A 23378-nucleotide genomic window follows, 5' to 3' on the forward strand; every position below is an offset into this window, starting at 1 on the left:
AGAATCTCTGTTTTCATCAAAAAAAAAGAGTTCATTCCTAAATTATATGGGTCTGGAGTTATATGAGCTTGAAATGGGGGTGGCTATCCAAAATACAATTCAATCCATACATATTGGTTTATATAGCGCTTTAACAACAGCTGAAGCTGGAACAAAGCACTAATATAGAAAAGGGGAAATGTTGCCCCCTTGTGGAAAAGAAAAAAACTTTGCTGGAGGCCATGGCCAGCGCTTTATTGGCACCCAAAAATGAAAAAAAAACAAAACCGCAAAAAAGTCGGGAATGGCACTCTACGCCATATTTTCAATTCCTGTATACATTCGTGAATGGCAATGGATTAGTTACTTAGTTTAGCAATCACAAGCTAATTTCAAGCAGCGCAGCGAAGAGAAACGTTACAAATGAATTGAATAGTGTATAGGGATTATTAAATACTATATTATAATATTATAATTAGTCTCACTGGTTTATTATTATTTTTCAATAATGCCTTGAATTACGTTTAAAGTACAGTATTTCGCCTTTTGGTGGGAGATTTTTGAGAACGAATTTCGTACGTTGGATAAAAGAAGCCTCTCTTTTATTTTGACGGTACTTTAAGGAAGTGGTCCGTAATTTCGCACGTGACTTGACATAGCTCCGCTGTCCATGAGGCTGGAGTGGGCGGAGCTTGCTGGTGCCTGCCTGCCGCTGGACTCTGAACGCTGCGGGGAAGATGAGCAGCGTTCTGTTGTTGGGTGTGCAGCTTCCCATCACACGGCGACTGGCCGCCTAACTTTCATCTCATGCATCGTCTCGGTTAATTTTTGTTTCAACGCGCTTGAGATTTTTCGCCAGGTAAGACCTGTCGTTAATCATTGTTTTCGTCCATTCACTTATTTCACCGGTCAGCCAACTCGTGTGGTGCATTTGCGTGTCAACGACTATGCGCGTTTTCTTGAAAGGACTCGTAAAAATGTGAAGTGGTGTTTTTAGCGATTTGCACTGTTTGGGTGATTCCCCCTGAAAACCGGAGACTTTGGGAGAAGTCTTGTGCCATACTAAGAGCTTATTAAATAACAAGTTGTCACCGTGACAGATAACTTGTAATTTCGCCATCTGGACTTTTTCAAGTTGGACTTGATGTGACGCACCCGCACCATTTTTTGGGGTGGTTTTTATTTTTCATCATCACACATAACTCAGACACCTCTAGTATTTTGCATCTCGGTGGTCCACTTTAAATGCAGACTGGTCTGTGGTCAACGAGAACACATCCGAGACGTCGGTGCCATCCGATTGTTCATTCAAGGCTAAAGGGAGGACACGGAGGACACAAGTGCATTGTGAGCCATTCGCTATCACAATGGAGCTGACATACAGGATCATTGGCCTGCTGGGATGCATCTTCCTGGACTGGGTTCCTTGGACTTGTGCTGAGGAAGGTGAGTCTTAACTACTTTGTTTGTTTTATTGTGGTGGGAGGGGAATTCCAGTTTACAATGGCCTTTTAAAAAAGGGCACGGAGTGCAAACCGCAACAAATTCTCTAATAAGGCTACTGCAAATATCACTTAAGTGCTAGTCACCATAGATACATCAAAACAGCCATGCCCCGATTTTTGTTACTTACTTTGGTCATTTTTTTGGAGTGTACCAAAGCTCTTATTGCATTCCTTTAGATCTGAATCCAAATGTAAATACAGGGTATGAAAACCGTAGTCCAGGAAACAAACGTTTAAGCCTTGTGGGTGGTCCAAAGGCGTAAAGAAGAGTCTCAAAGGTCCGTTTTGTCTTTGTAAAGGATCCTCAAAAGTCATTACTGAGTTGCTTAGACTGATTTTGTATTTAGTTATCTTGTCTTTTTGGAGCATCAGTATATGAGCTATTAGGATTGTATTCTAAACAATAAAAATAATCCAGCATCCGTTTTTTTCTGGTTAAGGACATTTAGGCCATAAAGTATAGGCACAACCGGTGGCAGTTATACGTCTTTTCTTTGAAGCCCTAATGTTGTTAAAAGTTGCCGAAAATCCATTAGAAGAGGTCACATGGTGTTGTAGTAATTCTTTGGCAAACTTCCCCAAACCATCGCGGCAGGCGCTGCTCATCACTTTTGAAATACGAAACAATGCATCTCATGCCAAGTTTCAATCAATGCCGCTTGTCAACAGGAACACAAGGATTACGCTCGACTTCACTTATTCTGTAGGGAGGAACTCCAATCTGGGGGCTCCGGTTGGGTCTTTCTTAACTCATTCACTGCCAGACAATGTGTAAAAATGTGTCCACGCCAGTGCCAGGGTTTTTGTCATTTTCACTCAAATTGTAGGACCCACAAAATATAGTTAGTTTTATATCATAGTTTTATGACTTCATAAACAGCCAATTCGGCGTAAGAAACCTTAGACTCTTCTTCTATCAGAGAAAAAAAGAGTTAATTCCTAAATTATATGGATCTGAAGTTATCTGATCTTGAAATGAGGGCAGCTGTACAAAATACAATACAATGCATACATATTGATTTATATAGCGCTTTAACTGGCAGACGTGCAAAACTGTGTTCACTCCAGTGCCAGGGTTTTTTTCATTGTCACTCAAATTCCAGGACCCACAGAATTTAGTACATAAACATTAAATTCAGTGTCAGAAATCGTAGATGCTCTTCTTTCATCAGAAGAAAGAGTTAATTCCTAAGTTATATGGGTCTGGAGTTATCTGAGCTTGAAATGGGGGCAGCTGTACAAAATACAATGCAATCCATACATTGATTTATACAGCGCTTTAACAATAGCTGGAGCTGGAACAAAGCACCACTAACATGGAATAAAAGGGAAAAGCTGCCCCCTTGTGGAAAAGTAAAAAAACAGCCAGAGGCCAGTGCCAGGGTTTTTGTCATTTTCACTCAAATTGTCAGACCCACAAAATATTGAGTTTAAGGACTACATAAACATTCAATTCAGCGCAAGAAACCGTTGTCTCTCAACTTTTATCAGGAAAAAAAGTTAAAACCTAAGGTATATTGGTCTGGAGTTATCTGAGCTTGAAATGGGGGCGGCGGTCCAAAATACAATACCATCATACCTATTGATTTATATAGCGCTTTAACAACAGCTGAAGCTAGAACAAAGCGCTAACATGGAAAAAAAAAAGAAATGCTGCCCCCTTGTGGAAAAGAAAAAAACATTCCCAGTGGCCATGGCCAGCGCTTTATCAGCACCCGAGCATGAAAAAACAAAATGCAAACAAACTCGGGAATGGCGCTCCACGTCATGCTTTTTCAATTCCCAAATAAAGCTTTGATGAAGTTCAGCCGTGCTTTTTGTTGCGTGTAGTCAAACATTCCAAGATGGGGAATCTACATGATAAGTTGTGCCGTTATTGATGCTTTCCAGATGCACAAACGATGTTAATATCAAGCAGATATTTTTTTTTTTTCATGTGGCTTTTTATAGACGCTAATTATTTTGTGGTGGCGCAATTTCCCTATCTTGTGGATAAAGGTCTGGATCTCTTTCGACAGCAGTGGAATCTTCAAGTTCAGTGATCTTTACTTGTTTATAAAAGAAGACGAAAACAGTTCTCATGGGGGGGGGGATAGATTGAAGTAATCTGCGCAAGTCACTTTCAGCTACAGGCTAATGTAACAGTCCAAGAGATGATTTAAAGGACAATCGACACCATTTTTTTGTTTCCTAACTGACATCAGAAAAAGGTTTTATAGCATCTAAAATACCCAAAACACGCAGGCTAATATTTTTAGTCAAATGCAAAACCAATAAAAATGAATTAAAGTGTCCCAAAATTACTTCAAAATGACCTCAGAGATGCAGTTTCAGAAGGTCCCGCCCCCTTATTCGTGACGTCACGCAGGACGTCTTGCCTTGCTCGAGTATCAAAACAATGGATTCAGATTCAGAGAAGAGGCTTTCTTGTTACTCATCCAGTAACGGATATGAAATGAAATAGTTCTGAAGAGGAAAGCATAAATGTTTGCAATCAATTAAAGAAGTCCTTCCGTATCATTTTGAGGCATCTGGACTCCAATGTAGCGCCCAGAAAATGCACAAGATGCACAATATGGCGCCCAAGCCCCGTTGGAAATGGGCTGATTTGTCTGCTGGGAATTTGTGTCAACTAGTATCAAATAGTAGTCTTGGTGCAACACACAACGAGTCACCATCGCGTTATTTATGTTTTTTCCTTCTAATTTCACCATCAACACGGATCAACACGAAGTTGTCAGACCAAACAAAGTACCCAAAATGCATTGTGTGTCGCTTTCTCGGTCAGGGGCGTTCCTTTAGTGATGTCACGTACGGACTCGTCAACAACTCAAAAATAAGACTTCCTGAATATTCAGCGCCAGTCTTAAAAGGTAAAATATAGCTATATGCGGTGGAATCTTTGTAAAATACGCTCAGTAGAAGTCATTTGAAGTGATTTTACAAATTATGGACGCAACTTGTCCGGAGGCGTCGGTTGTCTTTTAAGTAACTTTATAAATTATTTCACGTTTTTTTTTGTTTATGTACTTGTTTGTTTGCTAGCATAACACATAGAAGTCTACAGACAATCACAGTACATTTTTCCGAAACAATAATTTCCATTAGATATGCAAATCTGTAAACATTTCATCCTTATTGACGTCAACTGGGCAAACCTATCTCTGCGCAATGTGCAATTTTCCAATGCCACAATGAAAAGAACTTTTCTGGTCATCTTTTTTTTTTTTTCCTAGACTAAATTACAAAAAAAGGGGCCTGAAGATGGCTGGGACTGACTGAATTATTTTAAAACTTTAGGGTCTTTGAATTTGGAGGCTCCTTTCCATCGTCATCAACCAAAATGTTTATTCCGCACTGGAGTGAGAACAGATGATGATGCTCAAAGCCGCCAAGTACCCCCCACCCCCCACCCCCACCACCCCCTTTTTTCCTTAAATTTCAGCAAGGCCAGAAATGACTTACTAGATCCTTCCGGGACCTTGTCGTTCTGTACCCCCTCTATGAAGATTAAAACCCCAGACCTCTTCATCGGATAATTACTTTGGCTGGAAATGCATAAACATTGCGGGTTGGGGTTTCCAAAGAAAAAAAAATCCTAAAAAAATTAACAAAACAGCTTTTTTTGCTCCCTACCTCCATATGAGTAACAATTACAGTATTTTCCAGTGTATAAGGTGCACCAGAGTATAAGGCGCACCCCCAATGAATGGTGTATTTTCAAACTTTTTCTATATATAAGGCACGCCGGAGTAAAAGTTGCACCTTCAATGAATAAAAAAAGTTTTCCAGATATAATATACAAAATGTGTCCGAATATAAGGCACATCACATTATAAGGCGCTACAGTAGAGGCTGGCGTTATGCAATACTTCTTTTACGGGTGGTGGGATGGAGTCGGTGTCTGCTGACAGTAGTTGCGAGACCTGTTGTGGCTTAATATTGCTTCACATATAAGACACACCAACGTATAAGGCGCACCTTCAATGAATAAAATATTCAGCGTATAAGGTAATTTTTGGAAGAAAATCAAGGCTTTTGGGTGCGCCTTATACACCAAAAAATACGGTACTCCCCATACACAAAAGTCCAAACCCCGGCCCACAAACTGACATAGTCAGAAGCTTCCAGTTGATATAAAAATGACATTCTGTGCTTGGAGATTAAATTATATGAGTGTAAGCTTCTGCGGCAGCGTCAAAAAAACCAGTTAGAAAGACGGTGGCTTTTGTTCATTACCCCAATTGGAAGAAAAGAAGAAAGAAAGAAAAAAAAGAAACCCTACCACCGCACTCCTGTAAACAGGCCATTATTCAGAAGGCGAATGCCATACCCTGTGATGTGGCGGCGCTCATGTCGACTGCGCCCGCTTTCTCTCTTCGCTACGGTGTTTCTTTCACCAAATGGGACTATTTGAAGTTGTCATGGTAAAAATGAGTGTCATGCTTGCAATTCGGTAATTGTACGCTGGTGTACGAGAAGCCTGGTAGAGACGTGAGAGAATACCGTATTTTATGGTGTGTAAGGTGCACCGGAGTACAAGGCGCACGCCCAATGAATATTTATATTATAGTATTATATATAGTATTTTTATTTTTTTTTCCATATATAAGGCAGACCGGACTATAAAGCGCACTTTTAACAAATTTAAAAAAGTTTCCAAATATAATATATACATATATAAACGTTTTCCAGATATAAGGCAGACCACATTATAAGCGGCTAACACGTTGACTTTTTCCTCTTTCCACATAACTTCCCTCAAAAGAATCTTTTTGACATATCGGAAGCAAACGGTCGTCCGCATGGCGCCCGCTACTAATATTTTTCAATCCCAGTTGGATGCTGAAAGCTATCTATTAGGTATATAGCTATCTAGCTAGTTAGCGGGCTATCTGTTAGTGAAATAGCTGGCTAGCTAGTTAGCTGGCTATCTATTAGCTATCTAGCTAGTTGGTTGGCTCTTAGCTATCTAGCAAGCTAGCTTTCTATCTATTTAAGTACTTCCGGGTTGAGTGAACGCTGGTGTTGGCTATATATTAGCTATATAGCTAGTTGGTTGGCTCTTAGCTATCTAGCTAGTTAGCTGTCTATCTATTAGATAGCTAGCTTTCTATCTATTGAAGTATTTCCGGTTTGAGTGAATGCTGGCGCGTGTGGCTGCCGCTGCTCACCCACAGAATAACTTATCCTGTGACTGTAAACTGACCTTGAGAGTTTTGAAAGGTGTTTAGAAATGAAATGTATTGTTATTAGTAGTAGTAGTAGTAGTTTTAGTAGTATTAGCAGTAGTATTAGTAGTAGTATTAGTAGTAGTATCATTAGTATTAGTATCATTAGTATTAGTATCATTAGTATTATTATTCGTATTAGTATTAGTATTTGTATGAGTATTCGTAGTAGTAGTAGTAGTATTAGTAGTAGTAGTACTCTTAGTAGTCTCATTAGTCTTATTATTATTATTAGTATTTTATTATTATTATTATTATTATTATTATTATTATTATTATCATTATTGTTGTTATTGCTGCTATTGCTCGTACTATTATTATTACTATTATTATTATTGGAAAACCTGCTAGGGCTTAATATTACCTCACATATATGACGCACCTGCGTATAAACCGCACCTTCAATGAATGAAAACAGTTTTCCGAATATAATATATAAATATATATTTTAATTTTCATATTTTAAAGAAAAATCAAGGCTTTTGGGTGTGCCTTATACACCGGACTCACTCGCCTTTAAACCACTGGATGGAATGTCTCAGCAGCTGAAACTTAAAGTCAAGTCTGTTTTTTTTGTCAGAGTGAAGTCGCCAGTCCAGTTTGTTTAAGCGAAGGGTTCTGTAGAGTGAGGGGGGGGGGTGAAAAACGTTGACAGCGCTCTTTCAGCTGCTATCTAACCGGGGGAGACGGGAGGCTCCACCCTGACTGTTGCAAATTTCACAGTGGCGCTCCGTATGCAAATTGGAAAACAGGAGCTTTGATACAGTTAGCGATTTTTATTGTATTATTTTTTTTCCCTGCAGAGGAATAAAAGAGGTATTGGCTGTGAATTATGACTGGTGTATAAGGCGTACCGGAGTATAAGGCATCCCCCCCACCCCAGGGAATGGTGTATTTTCAAACTTTTTCCATATATAAGGCGCACAAGACTATCAAGTGCACCTTCAATGAAGGAAAAAGGTTTTCCAAATACAGTCAAACCTCAGTTTTCGAACGTCTCGGTTCTCTCCCATTCGGTTTTCAACCAAAAATGTCATATTTTTTATACAACCGAAATTTGGTTGTCAACCAAACTGAGTGCATCTGAATGCATCACTCGACTACCCTGTGCTTCCTTATACGTCACTTCCTTAAATATCACGTCGTTCTTATTGTCTCATTGTGACCGACGCATTAATATTGTTGTTGTTTTATTTTTGCGACTATTTGGTTAAGATCTCCTGAATAGTATGGTTTTAAAGCAAGCAGAGGATAGTTTGAAAAGTTAGTGTGCCCTGTGTTTGCCCAAAGACAGCTGGGATAGGTGCCAACACGCCCCGTGGCAGAAAGAGAGAGATTTTTATGTACAGATGTTAATGTTGATGTTAAAAATTGGTGAAAATAAAAGTTTGTTTTTATAGAATTTTACACATGACCTGCTCTATTATTAAGTTTTTATCCGGTTTATGCGATGAAATAGTTAAAAAGTTATTTTCTAGACTTTGAACGGATTAAGATTTTTTACATTGATTTTAATGGAAAGTGCTGTTTCGGTTTTTGAAGAAATCGTTTTTCGAACAGGTTTCTGAAACGGATTATGGTCGAAAACCGAGGTATCACTGTATACCATATGAAAATATGTTTTTCAAATACAGGTAACATCCGACTTACGACCAGCTCGACTTACGACCACCCGTACTTACGACCTCATGAAACTATTTTTTGAAATTTTAATTCTACGCCTGGCACCGCAACGCGTACAATAATTTTGGCCAGCCAGCCAGCATCTCACTCTCTCGCAGCAATCGACCGTGTGATGGCACCAGAGAGGGGGAGTTTGCGAGTCATTTAGCCTCAGAGTCTCTATTCAACATTTTGAATGGATTTCAACTTACGACCATTTCGACTTACGACCGTTTGGTCGGAACGGAACTTGGTCGTAAGTCGGATGTTACCTGTATAAGGCACATCACAGTAGTGGCTGGTGTTGCACAATACTTGTGCTACAGTGGGGGAAAATAATAATAATAATAATAATAATAATAATAAATATCATTTCTAAAATGGAGTGATTGGCTGCTTACAGCAGTTGTGAGACCTGTTGTGGCTCAATATTACTTCACATATAAGGTGGCGGTCATTTTTTGAAGGGAATCAAGGCTTTTGGGTGCGCCTTATACACTGGAAAATATGGTACAGTAAAGTCTCGTTATATCGATATTCTCGGGAGTCCGAAAAAATATCGATATAACCGGGACTATCGATATAGCCGATATCGATATAACGAGACTTTACTGTATAAGGTTTCGATATTTGTAGTTGTCGGCTATTTGGGTGGAGGGAGCCCTAGTGGCAAAATGTCAGATTTAAACATTATTTTCTGACAGACAGTGTCTTTTTTAGATCATAGTTCATACACGTTTCGGTGTATACTTCCGCCTTCGTCAGTGTCCAAATTAAATTAGATAACAAGTAGACAGTATGAACTTAACACAACTATTAGGCAAAATGTCTGTGTATATAACAGAACAGAACATATATGTCCTTCCTTATTTCCTTTTGTGGTTTTTTTTTCACTTCACCTTTTTCACAATAGTGCAATGTTGCTAAGCTAAAACGCTCATCGAAAAACGACTGGCGGAAACGCTGTTATTTGTGTTGTATCTGCTCTCCACAAGTCCTCACACGATACCACCAATACTTTTAGCTCTTTTGTTTTTGCAACGACTGCAGCCATGCTATTTATTTCCCTTGCTTTGCACTCTCCCACTGCTGCAGAAATGTGGATCTTTTTACACAGAAATCCTTTTAAACGGAACCGATTTTTATAAGAAAGGGATTTGCATTTAAAGCAAGCCCTCTTCCCCCTCCCCCCCCAGTGCCTCATTTGCTCCCTCTCTCCAAAAGCCTGCTCGCCCATCATCCTCGCCACCTCAATCCCCGTGATTAGCTTCCTCGAGAGTTAAACAGGCATCCGAGTGCCACAAGTACCCTCGTCATAAAGGGGTGGAGGGAGGGGGGGGTATAGTCCCTTGTGCAAATGCAGGTGGATGAAAGGATGCCCAATCCGTACATCCACATCAGGCATTCACTTCTGGAGAGCCTGCGTCTGTCCTCCACCCACACTTTGCTCCTTGACAGTGGGACACAATGGGGACGTTCTGCCAAAGTGTGTGAATGAGGGCATTGGCTGTAAAGCGCCAAAGAAATTGCTTTTTTTTTTTTCATGGATATTGGTGGTGGTGGGCAGGGGGTTGTCTTTTTTTTGCCAGTCAAGAAGAGCTGGAGAATACTGACCCGAGTGTGAGTCCATCCGCATAATGAGATCATTTGCATTTGATGATGACACACACCTCAGGGCCGCGTTTGTGATCATAATGAAGTGATTAAAGGGCTTTTTAATTAGGGGGAAAATTGCCTGTTGTTTGTCATTCTTGTTGATCTGTCATCAACTGGAAAACCACTTTTGGATTGGATTGACCTTTTTTTTAGTCTTGCGGTGGAGGAATTTACAGATCACAGCAGCAAATTGATGAAAGGAAAGGGAAAGGAAAAAAAGAAGTAGAAAAAACAAAATACGGGAGCTGCTGTAAAGGCCGACACTCTCGCGGCGCCATCTTGAAGTCAAAACAACAACGAAAAAAACTCAATAACAAATAATATGACAACACAAAGACATTCTGAAGCACTTTCTGCACCCTCTTTGTTACATGAAGCAGTTCTAGATGAAAGAGGATCAAAGCGTCCTTTTCACCAGTGGATCAGGGATGTCAATGTTGGAATGTGCACGTCTGCTACAAGCTAAATGTTGAAAGCAAACAGGAAGCTTTAGCATCCATTGACGAAAAGAGATTGTCTCACATATCCTACCCCACGTACAGTAAATCCGCTTCAATTCCAAGCCGCGACCGGTTCCACCTTTCTTCTCATCGCAGGCCCTTCAAGCCATGCATCCATCTAGCCGCAGAGTGGTTTGTTACAGCGTGGTTTGTGGTTTTTTTTTTTCAAGAATCATAAGACGACATCTGACAAAAAGCTGCGGCATCTCTAATCCGAATGCACACTAACGCAAGCTCAGGAGGGCCATGATATCTCCCTTCCCTTCCTCCCGACCTAGATCACATGTCGCATGCGCATATAGAAAGATTTTTTTTTTGGCTTTCACTCCACAAAAAACGCAAATCGGAGAGACCCCCAACGTGTCTCGCAGGCACAGCACTGTGTGGGTTCTGCTTTATACGGCGTAACAGAGGCATTCCTGTGAGCGCTTTGCCCTCCTACAGCTGCACGCAGTTAAGAGCTTAAGCAAGGGAGTCACGTTTTTTTTTTTTTTTTTTTAAACCCGAGTCGGCAAGTTTACTTTACGATGCATGCGAGCGCCTTTTTTTGGCATCTGGTTGATTCCTCTTTTTTTATTTTTTTAAGGAGTGCTGCATCTCACGGCTTCTTTCGCATTTTGTCTTGGCTCATTGTCATTTATGCTGCACTGTACCCATACTAGCTAATGAAAGTGGTACTTGCAGAGTTTTATGGTTGCGCTTTGCAGTGGAGTAAGAGGGAGGCTGAATTATCATAATCAGAATCTGAATCATCTTTTTATTGGCCAAATATGTCGAATTTGTCTCCGGTAGAACACTCCGCACTAGTATCATCATTAAAAAAAAGACATGACAAATAATAATAATAATAATAATAATAATAATAATAATAATAAATTTCATTTAAAAGCGCCTTTCAAAACTCTCAAAATCACTTTACAGTCAGAGTTTTTCTGTGAGTGAGCAGCGGCAGCCACATGCGCCAGCGTTCACTCAACTCGTAATAACTCAAATAGATAGAAAGTTAGCTAGCTAATAGATAACCAATAGGTAGCTAGCTTATTATAAATGTATGCTAGATTTTGTGCGCATAGATCCCTTAAGGAAAGTCGCTGGAAAATGTGGTGGGCAGGGTGCGGAGGGTTCAGTAGGATTTTCCGCGACTTTTATCTTGATTCTTGCAGTGTGCAAGTCCTTGAGAGGGGGTAGGGCGGTGCCAATTATTTTTTCCCGCCGTCCTAACTGTCCGTTATGATGACGATAATGCCCTGAGATTGGACAGAGTCGTGGTTTTGGGTTTCAAAAAAGATTCCGGAATCTAATTTTGGTGCATCAATGAACAAAATCAATTCTTTGATGGCTTTACATCCAACAACGCGTTGAATTTTAGTCACAAACTTGCACGCCAGCTGGAATAATGCACAGGCTGATCTTATCCTGTGTCTGTAAAGTGTCCTTGAGAATTTTGAAAGACGCTTATAAATACAATGTATTATTATTATTATTTAGTAGTAGTAGTAGTAGTAGTAGTAGTAGTAGTAGTATTAGTAGTAGTAAGAGTAGTAATAGCAGTAGTATTAGTAGTAGTAGTAGTAGTAGTAGTAGTAGTAGTAGTAGTGGTGGTGGTGGTGGTAGTATTATTAGTGGTAGTGGTATTAGTGGTAATAGTAGTGGTAGTGGTATGAGTGGTAGTGGTAGTAGTAGTAGTGGTAGTAGTTGTAGTTGTAGTAGTGGCGGTAGTTGTATTATTAGTATTATTAGTATTATTATATTATCAGAATCAGAATCAGAATACCTTTATTCGTCCCGCAATGGGGAAATTTGCATATAGTACTATTATAGTACTTTTATAGTAGTAGTAGCAGCAGTAGTATGAGTAGTAATAGTAGTAGTATTAGTAGTTTTGTGGTGGTAGTAGTAGTGGTAGAGGTTGTAGTAGTAGTAGAGGTTGTAGTAGTAGTAGTTGTATTATTATTAGTATTAGTATTATTATTAGTAGTAGTAGTAGTATTAGTAGTAGTATTATTATTGTCATTTTGCAGGGCTAAAATCATAATGTGTCAAAAGAAAAAAAAAATATATATATATATATATATATATATATATATATATATATATATATATATATATATTTTTAATTTTTTTTTGGGGGGGGGGTTGTAGGGATTCTTATTGTAGTTCTTGGATGTTTTATTTCACCAGAAACGTGACTACTTGGAGCGGCCCACCTCCACAGCAGATTAGTCACTGTGGGTTTTTTTTTCTTCCTGCTCCCCAAAAGCGTTTTATATTTAGCTTTAGCAAAATCTTTCATTTAAAAAAAAAAGGACACCAGCAAACATTTCTGGGGCTTAAATAGAGAAGCATTTGCTTTTTGGGTAAATGTTAGCCGTGAAAAAAGATTTAAGGCGGATTTTCGGGGTGGGGTGGGAGGATGTTGGGATGAAAAAGAAGTAACAATGTGACACTTTGTTGTAGAAGACTGACAAATGATCAACTCGGGTTATTAGAAGCATCTAAAGCTGGGGGGCGGGGGTGTGTGTCAGTCTCCCGCTGGTTGAGGAGATCATCCCAGATTTTATCCCTGCGTGGCTTCAAATTGTCCAAACCGCAGGAGGTCACTGACCCCTGAACCCCGGGCCTCTTTGTGGACAAGGCACAAGGGGTTGGAAAATGCACCCCCTTCCATAGAAAGACAGCATATAAGCAATTCTTTCCCATGGTGCTTTTGTTTGGGATGGCACACAAAATCTGCTGCCCGTGTGCATTAATGAAGATGATTGCTGCATCGGACTGCTTTGTGGAGCGTAGCTTGTTGTTTCGTGAAAGATCTTCTGGACTATGTCAGTGTCTAACTTTTAAATATAACGTAAGCTACAAGGTCCAATAAACATTCATCTTGGAAGAACTTCTTCCCATCGCAATTCAAAATGCCACCATCCTAAAACACAATGCATGTCAACCGTAGGCCTTCAGTAGTGCTATGTCTGAATCAATCCACAGCTGCGGATTGATTCAGCTGAGGACATCTCCAGACAACTATTTTGACCCTAAAAGTCACTTTCAAACGTTACCTCATCACGATTTTGATTGTCGCTCATCTAAAAAGTTTCTCTTTCCAACTTTTCCTTGGTAATTCATTCCTCCTTACCGAGGATTGCGTATCAGTGAACCACCAGGGAGACGCTACAGTGCTTTCAATAAGCTCTCGACTATTTCCACGTGGCCGTTTTATTTTGAAGAGCGCTTGAGAGAATGGCGCCTCCGTAATTGAAAGACGAGGGGAGATGAATCCACTTAAATGGCGGATCGATATTCCGCAGATGCTGAAATGTGCCGCGGAGCGAGGCGATTGTGTCAATCATAGGAGGGAGATCGATGAAAAGTGTTCTTCAGTTGTCATCTGTACTTCTTTGAAGGTGTCGGATGTTTCGCTCGTCATCCAAAAAGTTTCATCAGCAAACTAAAATTTTGCTGGTAGCTCTGTCCCTCTATAATAAAAATAATAAATTTAATTTCTAAGCGCCTTTCAAAACTCTCAAGGTCACTTAATAGTCACACTATAGTGTTTTTCTGTGGGTGAGCAGTGGCAGCCACATGCGCCAGCATTCACTCAACCCCGAAGTAACTCAAATAGATAGAAAGCTAGCTAGTTAGCTAATAGATAGCAAATAAATCGCGAAGAGATAGCCAGAGAGCCAATAGCTAGCCAGCTAGGCAGCTTACAGCCAGCCAGCTAGCTAATGGATAGGTAATAAGTAGCTAATAATAATAATACATTTAATTTCTAAGTGCCTTTGAAAACTCTCAAGGTCACTTAACAGTCACAGGATAGTGTTTTTTCTGTGGGTGAGCAGCGGCATATATATCCCTAGTGTTCAGAGGTGGCGGTGCCAGCTACCAGCAAAATTTTTGGTCGCTGACAAAGCTTTTCGGATGAGGAGCGAAACGTCCGACACCTTTCAAAGAAGTACAGATGATGGCTGAAGAAACCTTTTCACCGATGGACCACTCCTGTACGACTGAGACCTTATACTGACATAAGAGTGAGAGTAAAATCTAAATATTCGACACTGGCAAAGTCAGATTTCAGCTTTGGTTTTGTCCTTGTCTTCTATTAGTACTTAAACAAGAAATCACACAAAGGCTCCAAATTGTTTTCCAAAAGTCGCAGAGTGGTTACCGTTAATTTTTCATCGCACGCAATGGTCTTCTTGGGAATATTCCAAAAAGCTGAGCGTGAATGTTGTTTACACAAAGGGAGAGATTGTTTGAATCCAAGACGCACAAGCGCTGTACGGCGTTTGACACCCCGGGTCAGAACTCATTACTTGTGGGCGGCCATGCAAATGGCGCAGAACCAAGTTGATGTCTCATATCCTTTTTACCTTCTGGTAACCTCCCATTCCACGTGGGGGAGGAGAAGGGGGCTGCCATTTTGATATCACCCTGATGGACAGAGTCATTTGAACTTGGGTGATTTTGAAGTATGTCATGTTTTCGTTTCCTCCAGAATGACTATTCATTCAGGTGGAACACCCCTCACACCCCCAAATATATTATTGAATGCTTTCTGTTGTTATCACGCCACTCACAACGACGGCAAATAAAAAGTCTTGGCAGTGAAAAAAAAAAGTTTGGAAAGGGAGGCAGGTTATGGGTGGTTGAGGCAGAGGCAGAAATGGAAGCAATTTCTGGCTTGTACCGCGAAAAAGGAATACTCAACCTTTTACCACTTAAAAAGCTGACCCGCGGAAAGACTGACATGGCTGTAATTTGGGAAAGACTCACCTTTGACTAAAAAGAAAGAATCAATTGGGTGGTTTCTGCTACAAGCCTGAACCAGTCTGCATATCCTGGACCTGTTAAGGTCACCTACCGGTATGGACCCAATGGTAAATAAAATGCAGTGGCGGACCGTCAAGGCCTGCAAATTATCCTATGCTGGCCTAAAAATATCTGAATCACAGACTGTTATTAAGTATATTTTCTCCATGAATTTGTATTAAATAATTCCAAATGGTCTTTCACCTTCTTTTCATGACTTTTCCCCTATTGTGCTGCTTCCAGACGTGTATTTTTGTATTTAAGCATTTAACCAATCACATTTCAGGCATCAATTGTTACAAGGGTCAGGGATCTACCTGCACGCCTTCACAATCAGTTCTGCAGGCCCTGGAGCATCAAATGTGTCGATCAAACTGTTGCTCTAACCAATCAGAGTCCGAGTTGGCAAACCATGGCGCTGGTCAACGTCAGAGTTTTCGCAAGCTATGATTGGCTATGAGCTATGAGTCGAAAACCAGTGATAAGAAAGTTTTCTTATCACTGGCCGCTAGTGACAAGAGCATACTGGCCAGCGCTAGCACAGTGTATCGGTAGCGAGCCGCATAAGCAAAAATGTGTCAATTTAATAGCGGTTTTGTTCACTCAAAATGGCTGAAGGAAACGGGAAAAAAACATTTGGTTTGAGATTTACTGTTAAATCCATTTTCAAGAGAGACTTTTTAAAAAAGGACATTATTAAGAAAGGTTGGTGTCAGAGATGTTCGATCGGACACTTTGGACAAAGACTCGAACCCAGAAAGATTGTCTTTACTGCCGGCTGGAGACGCAGCCGTTCATGACAGACGCCTGAATTCTGCAGCGTCTAATGTCGATCAATTGGTCACTTGTTTCGTGGCTAATAGTACTCTCTAGTGGACTTGTAGTAAATCACACCACATTTTTTTCAGGCTGGATTGATTCAGACATAGCACTACTGAAGGCCTTGCGATGAAATCCACGGCCTCGCCACTGATACAATATAAGTGACCTCGAAAAAAAGGCTGACTGGATCCAGGCAATTTAGAAGGTGCGCTAATAAATTGATAGCGGTTTCTGTCCAAAAAAAACGGACGAATGGTTGACGACATAAAGAATATGACGTGATGAAGTTGATATGCGAATCTGCTGCCATTGGGTACGAGACTGCGGAGTCTCCGAGCCAAGACCAGCAGGCTCAAGGAGAGTTTCTGCCACCAGGCAGTCAGGAGACTCAACTCCCTCCTAGCCCTGCCTCCCCTGCCTCGTCCCACTGCCACACTCACCGAACTCTGAGTACACGCTACACGCTGTACTATCATGCTGAACTCTATTTTCTTTCTTATTTTTTTCTGCAAGACCTCACTTCAACCCTTTTTTTGTTGTGTGTTTTTGCATTACTAAATTACGTCACTTTACATACGACACTACCTCACTTTACATCCGTCACTACCTCACTTTACATTCAGAAATTACATGTATTGTCTGTTGTCAATTCTATGTCTTTTTTAGCCACATTATAAGTGCCTTTCACGCTGGGTCCGATAGGACATTAATTTCATCTGTGCTCTATGTCATGCACATTAGCATATTTGACAATAAAGCCGACTTTGACTTGAAAAGATCAGCTTTTCTCAATATTTTCGACTTGGTCGTCATGCGGATGTCAGATTTCGACGGCGTTGTTTGCTTGCGTTTCCCGGAGGTTTGAAAGGAGAGTTTCTGCCACCAGGCAGTCAGGAGACTCAACTCCCTCCTAGCCCTGCCTCCCCTGCCTCGTCCCACTGCCACACTCGCCGAACTCTGAGTACACGCTACACGCTGTACTATCATGCTGAACTCTATTTTCTTTCTTATTTTTTTCTGCAAGACCTCACTTCAACACTTTTTTTTGTTGTGTGTTTTTGCATTACTAAATTACGTCACTTTACATACGACACTACCTCACTTTACATCCGTCACTACCTCACTTTACATTCAGAAATTACATGTATTGTCTGTTGTCAATTCTATGTCTTTTTTAGCCACATTATAAGTGCCTTTCACGCTGGGTCCGATAGGACATTAATTTCATCTGTGCTCTATGTCATGCATATTAGCATATTTGACAATAATGCCGACTTTGACTTGAAAAGATCAGCTTTTCTCAATATTTTCGACTTGGTCGTCATGCGGATGTCAGATTTCGACGGCGTTGTTTGCTTGCGTTTCCCGGAGGTTTGACTCAAATATAGAATAGGACACAAAAAATTGTTTGGATTTGCAAATAAAAAAAGAAAGGCTTGTCAACTCTTCGAGTTTGCGCTACTATTGAAGCAGAAAGCCAGACATGGACAATTAGGGGGATTTTCCTGTCAATGTTCTTGCCACCTGGTGAGTTCCTGTGCTGCGAAACCGCCTATTAAAGTAATATGTTTGTCCACTCTGATGAATGTGTGGCTCTCAGCCAAAAAAAATTACACACAGACTCCGTTTCGAAAAAGTGGACTTGAATCTCCCGTCGACCTGATTGACAGCAATGTGGATCCTGCCTATGGTTTCTGTCTGCTTTTCCGAAGACTCCCAAACTAGGTCACATCCTGTCCCAGGACAGAAAGCAAGCAGATTCTCTCGCTCTTATTGATATGCATCCCTGCAGACAAGAAAGGGGGATGTGGAGCGGGAGGGGGGGGGGGTAGGCGTCAAACATTAACACCTTTCTTTCATCTCAATCTCGCAGCTCTCGCGAAACCATTTCATGAGCTCGCACGTACTCAAAACTAGCTAAGCGCATCCACACGGGGCCATAGGAGGCTTTTGTGATTCGCAGTTCAACAGTGTCTGAATAGTTTGCACGTCGGTGAGTCCCCCCCCCCCCCCCCCCCCCGTCCTTCGACCAGACCCCGGACACAGGAAGGGGACAGGAATTACAGGAAACTGAGGTTTAATCCGACTAGACACAACTCTGCCATAAAACATACAAACACAGCCCATGCTAGCTCACTCAAGGTTGTATGTAAATAGTTGGAAAGCTGACACGGAGTGAAAAATACGCCCTGATTTTTCACCCAGGCCGCTAACAATAATGTTTGTTATATATCAAGACGACGGACGGGAACGGCATTCCCATCAGTGTGATAATCCCTCCGCAATGATTGAAATTCTCATCTGACAAAAGCACCCGTGATTAATCCCAGACGTTCATACTCCAAAGTACCAAATAATAATACTACTAAAATGAGAGCCATTAATTTACCGTGCTGTTATGCTAGCAGGCACAAGGAATGAAGCCTTCTAAAAAATATGAGCTTGTCTGTTTGTCGTGGGAGTAAATGAGGCGGAAACAGCCAACCTGGTTCTGTCCAAAGATAATAAAGCGCCAATTAAATGGACTGCTTAGATATTATAGTGATACCTCGGTTTACGAACGTTTCGGTTTACGAACGTTAAATTTAGGAAAATTTTACCTTGGTATACGAACTATTCTTCGGGATGCAAACACGGATCTGCCACAATGAGTGACGTGTCGTTCACGAACGGGCCCGTTCTCACAAGAAAATGGCAGCCGGCTTGTTTTGGTCCTCTATTCCCCCGCCCCCCCCAGTCTTTGATTAAAGCAACGTGATTGGTCACGAACGCAGCAGTGAGGGAAGGTGGTTTAACCATTAAAGAGACAGGCAGATGACAGTGAGAAAGTTTCAACTTTGATAGTTCAAAGGCAGAGTGTGGACTGCAAGGTTAAAATATCCCATCAATCAGGCTCCACAAACAACCCGCACAAGCCATCTGTATACTTGGTGCAAAAAGTTAGCAACCCAGCTAAACAAAACACAATTGATGAGGAACTAGGTAAAATTATCGCAGAGAAAGCACCTACAAGGGATAATTCCTCAAGATGGTGAAAGAAGGTTAGGTTCCTCATAAAGTGTTTAATGCTGAGGAAACTGGCCACTCTATTCCATCAAGCCACCAACGACAATCACAAAGGTAAATAAAACGACTTTATTATACTGTACATTTTATTTCTTTAATTATAATACCATAGCACATTTATTATACATAAAATAAGGTATATTTTGTGTAGTTTTAAGGCTTATAAAATTAGAAAATAGAAAATTATGTTTTATGGGGACCTGGGAACGGATTATTCTCATTTTAATGGTTTCCTATGGGAAATTAATTTTTGGGATACACACTTTTCACCTTACACACTCTGTCTGGGAACCAATTAAGTTCGTAAGCCAAGGTATCACTGTATATTGTTTTCATGACAAAAAAACTAAACAGACCAGATGTCTTTTAGCTCGCCGTCTTTATGCTAAGCTAGTGGTTCGGCGCCATTGCTAATCAATCTCTTAATCTAATCTCAGGCCAATAAATCTCTTCCGAAGGCTTCATTTGTAATTTTTCAAACGTTCGCCCTCATTTCTCACGGCACCAGTCAGACCCTTGACCAAAAATCGAAAACATATGCAACAGACCCCCCCCCCCCCCCCCCCCCCCCCCCCCATAGCCCACCCCTCAAGACCATTCATCCTAGTGCTTCCCCAAAAAAATTATATCTTAATTCATTGCTTTGGGTATTGAAAAATTAGGGCTGTTTGAGGAAAAAAAAAATACAATAAAAAACTATTTTTTTTAACCCCCCTACTCATATGAAAGCATTTTTCTTGTAACTGTATAACGTTATTGTTGTAGCAGCCTCTGTTTTCTTTTCAGCGCGGCCCCAAAGCTAAAGAAACAGAAGCCCGGAATTTGACGTGAGCTCTAGGTGGCGCTAGATCGAAAAAGTTATTATTTTTTGAGGGGGGTGGGGGTAAAGGGGGGGTTGGACTCCACATGCTAGCTGACCTTTATCTGCTTCTTGCTCATATTGAGTTACTTAAAAACCTTCAGTTTTCCCTCTTCGATTTCACCCTCATTTTTGTCTTATTGGATGATACAAAGAAAGGCAAGCAGGTCATTTATTTTAATTCCCCTTTCAGTTTATTGACGAGTATTTTTTTGTTTCAAACAATAGTCTTCAAAACGCACATTAGGATCAAGTGACGGCCAGCGTGTGCAATTACTCATGAAAGCAATTACTTTCTGCTTCACCGCAGACCCAAAACAATGACATATGGGAAGCCATTTTGGAAAGAGTAAACAAGATAGGCACAAATTGACTTTGTTCTGCTGTACGGTGATACATTGGCTTACGAACTTAATTGGTTCCCAGACAGAGTGTGTAAGGTGAAAAGTGTGTATCCCAAAAATTAATTTCCCATAGGAAACCATTAAAATGAGAATAATCCGTTCCCAGGTCCCCTTAAAACATGATTTTGTTCTTTTCTAAGCCTTAAAACTACACAAAATATACCTTATTTTATGTATAATAAATGTGCTATGGTATTTTAATTAAAGAAATAAACTGTACTGTATAATAAAGTCATTTTATTTACCTTTGTGATGGTCGTTGATGGCTTGATGGAATGGAGCGGCCGGTTTCCTCAGCATTAAACACTTGATGAGGAACGTAGCCTTCCTCTTTCACCATCTTGAGGAATGATCCCTTGTAGGTGCTTTCTCTGTGATAATTTTATCTAGTTCCTCATCAATTGTGTCTGTTTAGCTGTGTTGATAGCTTTTTGCATCAAGTATAAAGATGGCTTGTGCGGGTTGTTTGTGGAGCCTGATTGATGGGATAGTTTAACCTTGCAGTCTATACTCTACCTCTGAACTATCAAAGTTGAAACTGTCGTCTGCCTGTCTCTTTAATCTTTGAACCATCTCCCCTCACTGCTCCAATCACGTGGCTTTAACCGAAGACTGGGGGCGGGAAATTGAAGACGAAGTCAGCTGCCATTTTGTTGTTAGAACGGGCTCGTTCGCGAACGACACATCACTCATTGAGGCAGCTCCGTGTGTATCCCGAAATAAGTTTGTATGCCAAGGTAACATTTTCATAAATTTAACGTTTGTAAACCGAAAAGTTCGTAAGCCAAGGGGTTCGTAAACCGAGGTATCACTGTATATATTTTTGGGGGAGATTTTGCATCTTTTTTTCTCATTATGCACGTTATGAATGACATTTTATTTGATTTTTTTAGCTTAAATAAAACAAAGCGACCGTAGTGAGGCTGTCATTTCCCTTTTCGCTTTGAAAGTCACCAAGGGGTGAAATAAAAGCTTTAATACAAAACAAAAAAAATGAATGATGTCAAAGCATCAGCTGAAAAATGTCCTGAAATTTAATATTACTACATTGTCAAGCCTGAAGACAAATTGAGGCTGCAGTATTGGTTTTACCTTCCACCAAAAAAAGGAATACAAGGTCAGGTTTTACATTTCAAAAGAGATCCGTGCAACACCCTCCATTGTTGTCTTCCTTTCTTGCCCAAAAACTTTAAACCCTCTCATTCCCCGTTGGTTGCACCGAAACGGTCATATGACGAAACCCCGCTTGTCATTTTCTTCATTTTGAACTACGGGAAAGCCAATCTGGTTTTCTTTCTTTGTCAATAGATCAGCGGCCATTCTTGTTGACCGTTCAAGCTTAGTGTCCGTCGCTCTAATCTGACAATTGTACCGCAATTAACTGTACGCGTGTTTGTTTTTGCAGTTAAAAGCGGCCAGATGACGAGCCTTTTATTGTTTCCACTGTTTTCTGCTATTGTGAAATAACAGTGGGGGTGTAGGGGGGGGGGGTTTCCGGCGGGTGGGTGGGTGGTCAACCCCGCTGCTGCTGCTGCCGCTGAAAGAATGCAGGGTGGAAAGCGAAGAGGGGAAGTTGAGGGGGTGTTGAGGGGTAGGGGGTGGGGGGGGGGTCTTCCTCTAATGAGACTTAATTCCGAGTCGACTTCAGTGAGAGGCATTGCCGTGCATGCGCGTGAAACAAACACTCGCCGTCTCATGGAAAACACTCGCGCTCACGCATCCTGTCTCATAAACTTTAATGACAGAGCCGTGATAAACACTGATTACTATGCTCGGGCTACGGGTAGTTGTTTGGTGCTGCTTTTTGGGGGTTGGGTGGGGGGGGGGGGGTCTAATCAACATATGAAAGTGCGGCAGGTGTGCACTTGACAGAAAATAGTCGGATAAATCAAACCACGGTGCGATTTGTCATTGATCAATTTATGGCGGCGGCGCCCCATTTTGCACGAAATGAAAAGAAGCAAGTCATCATGGCATTTTTTCCCCTATTTGTGAAAAAGATCTGTGATGACATCGACTGGCTGTCATATAGAAGCGGGGCCATTAGCTGCATGTCAGTTGATCACAATAAATAAATAAATAAATAAATAAATAAATAAATAAATAAATAAATAAAACAGACAAATAATAAAAATACATTAACAACTAAAAAATAAATAAACAAATAAATAAGAAATAAAATGAATTAAAAAATACATTAATATCTGAAAATATAATAAATCAAAATTAAAATTAAAATAATAAATATACGTACATTAAAAACTGATAAATAAACAAATAAATAAATAAAAAGAAATAAAAAGAATTTCAAATGCTTTAAAAACTGATCAATAAATTAAGAAATCAAAGGAATTTAAAAATACATTAAAAGAAATAAATCCATAAATAAATACAATTAAAAAAATTAATAAAAATACATTAAAAGCTGATAAATAAATAAACAAATAAGAAATAAAAAAATAACTTAATATATATTAAACTACTGAATAAATAAATAGATAAATGAATAAATAAGAAATAAAATGAATTTAAAAATAAATTAATTACATTAAAAATTAAAATAATAAAAATACATTAAAAAACAATAAAAAGAATTAACAATACGTTAAAAACTGATAAATAAATAACTGAATAAATAAATAATATTGCTAAACATTGCCAAAGAGCAAGACATTTCCAAAACTGGAGATTGGTCAATAATTTGTAATTTAAAAAAAAGTTAGAAAACAAACAAGCAAACAAATAACAACAGACCCGTGTATTGGGTGACTGACTATGATCGATTTTTGTGATGAAGCAAAAATGCGCAAAATTGGACATAGAAAGTTTCAACCGACAATGGAGACTTGACTGCAACTGATGGAAAGAGGCAGTAAATGTACATTAGG

At 40.1% G+C, this 23378-nt stretch overlaps 1 protein-coding gene across 1 annotated transcript in view; it reads left to right on the plus strand.

Moving 5' to 3' along the window:
* The first annotated feature begins 696 nt into the window (after positions 1 to 696).
* ephb4a (eph receptor B4a) overlaps positions 697 to 23378 on the plus strand; it is a 50521-nt gene continuing 27839 nt past the window's right edge. The window contains exon 1 of the mRNA XM_089016545.1: positions 697 to 1425. Within this exon, the coding sequence (XP_088872671.1) occupies positions 1347 to 1425 (79 nt within the window). The 5' untranslated portion in view covers positions 697 to 1346. The remainder of the gene's footprint in view (positions 1426 to 23378) is intronic.

The sequence above is a fragment of the Hippocampus bargibanti genome, linkage group LG16 (genome assembly GCF_051943395.1).
Source record: "Hippocampus bargibanti isolate YZ-2025 linkage group LG16, ASM5194339v1, whole genome shotgun sequence".
Taxonomy (NCBI): Eukaryota; Metazoa; Chordata; class Actinopteri; order Syngnathiformes; family Syngnathidae; genus Hippocampus; species Hippocampus bargibanti.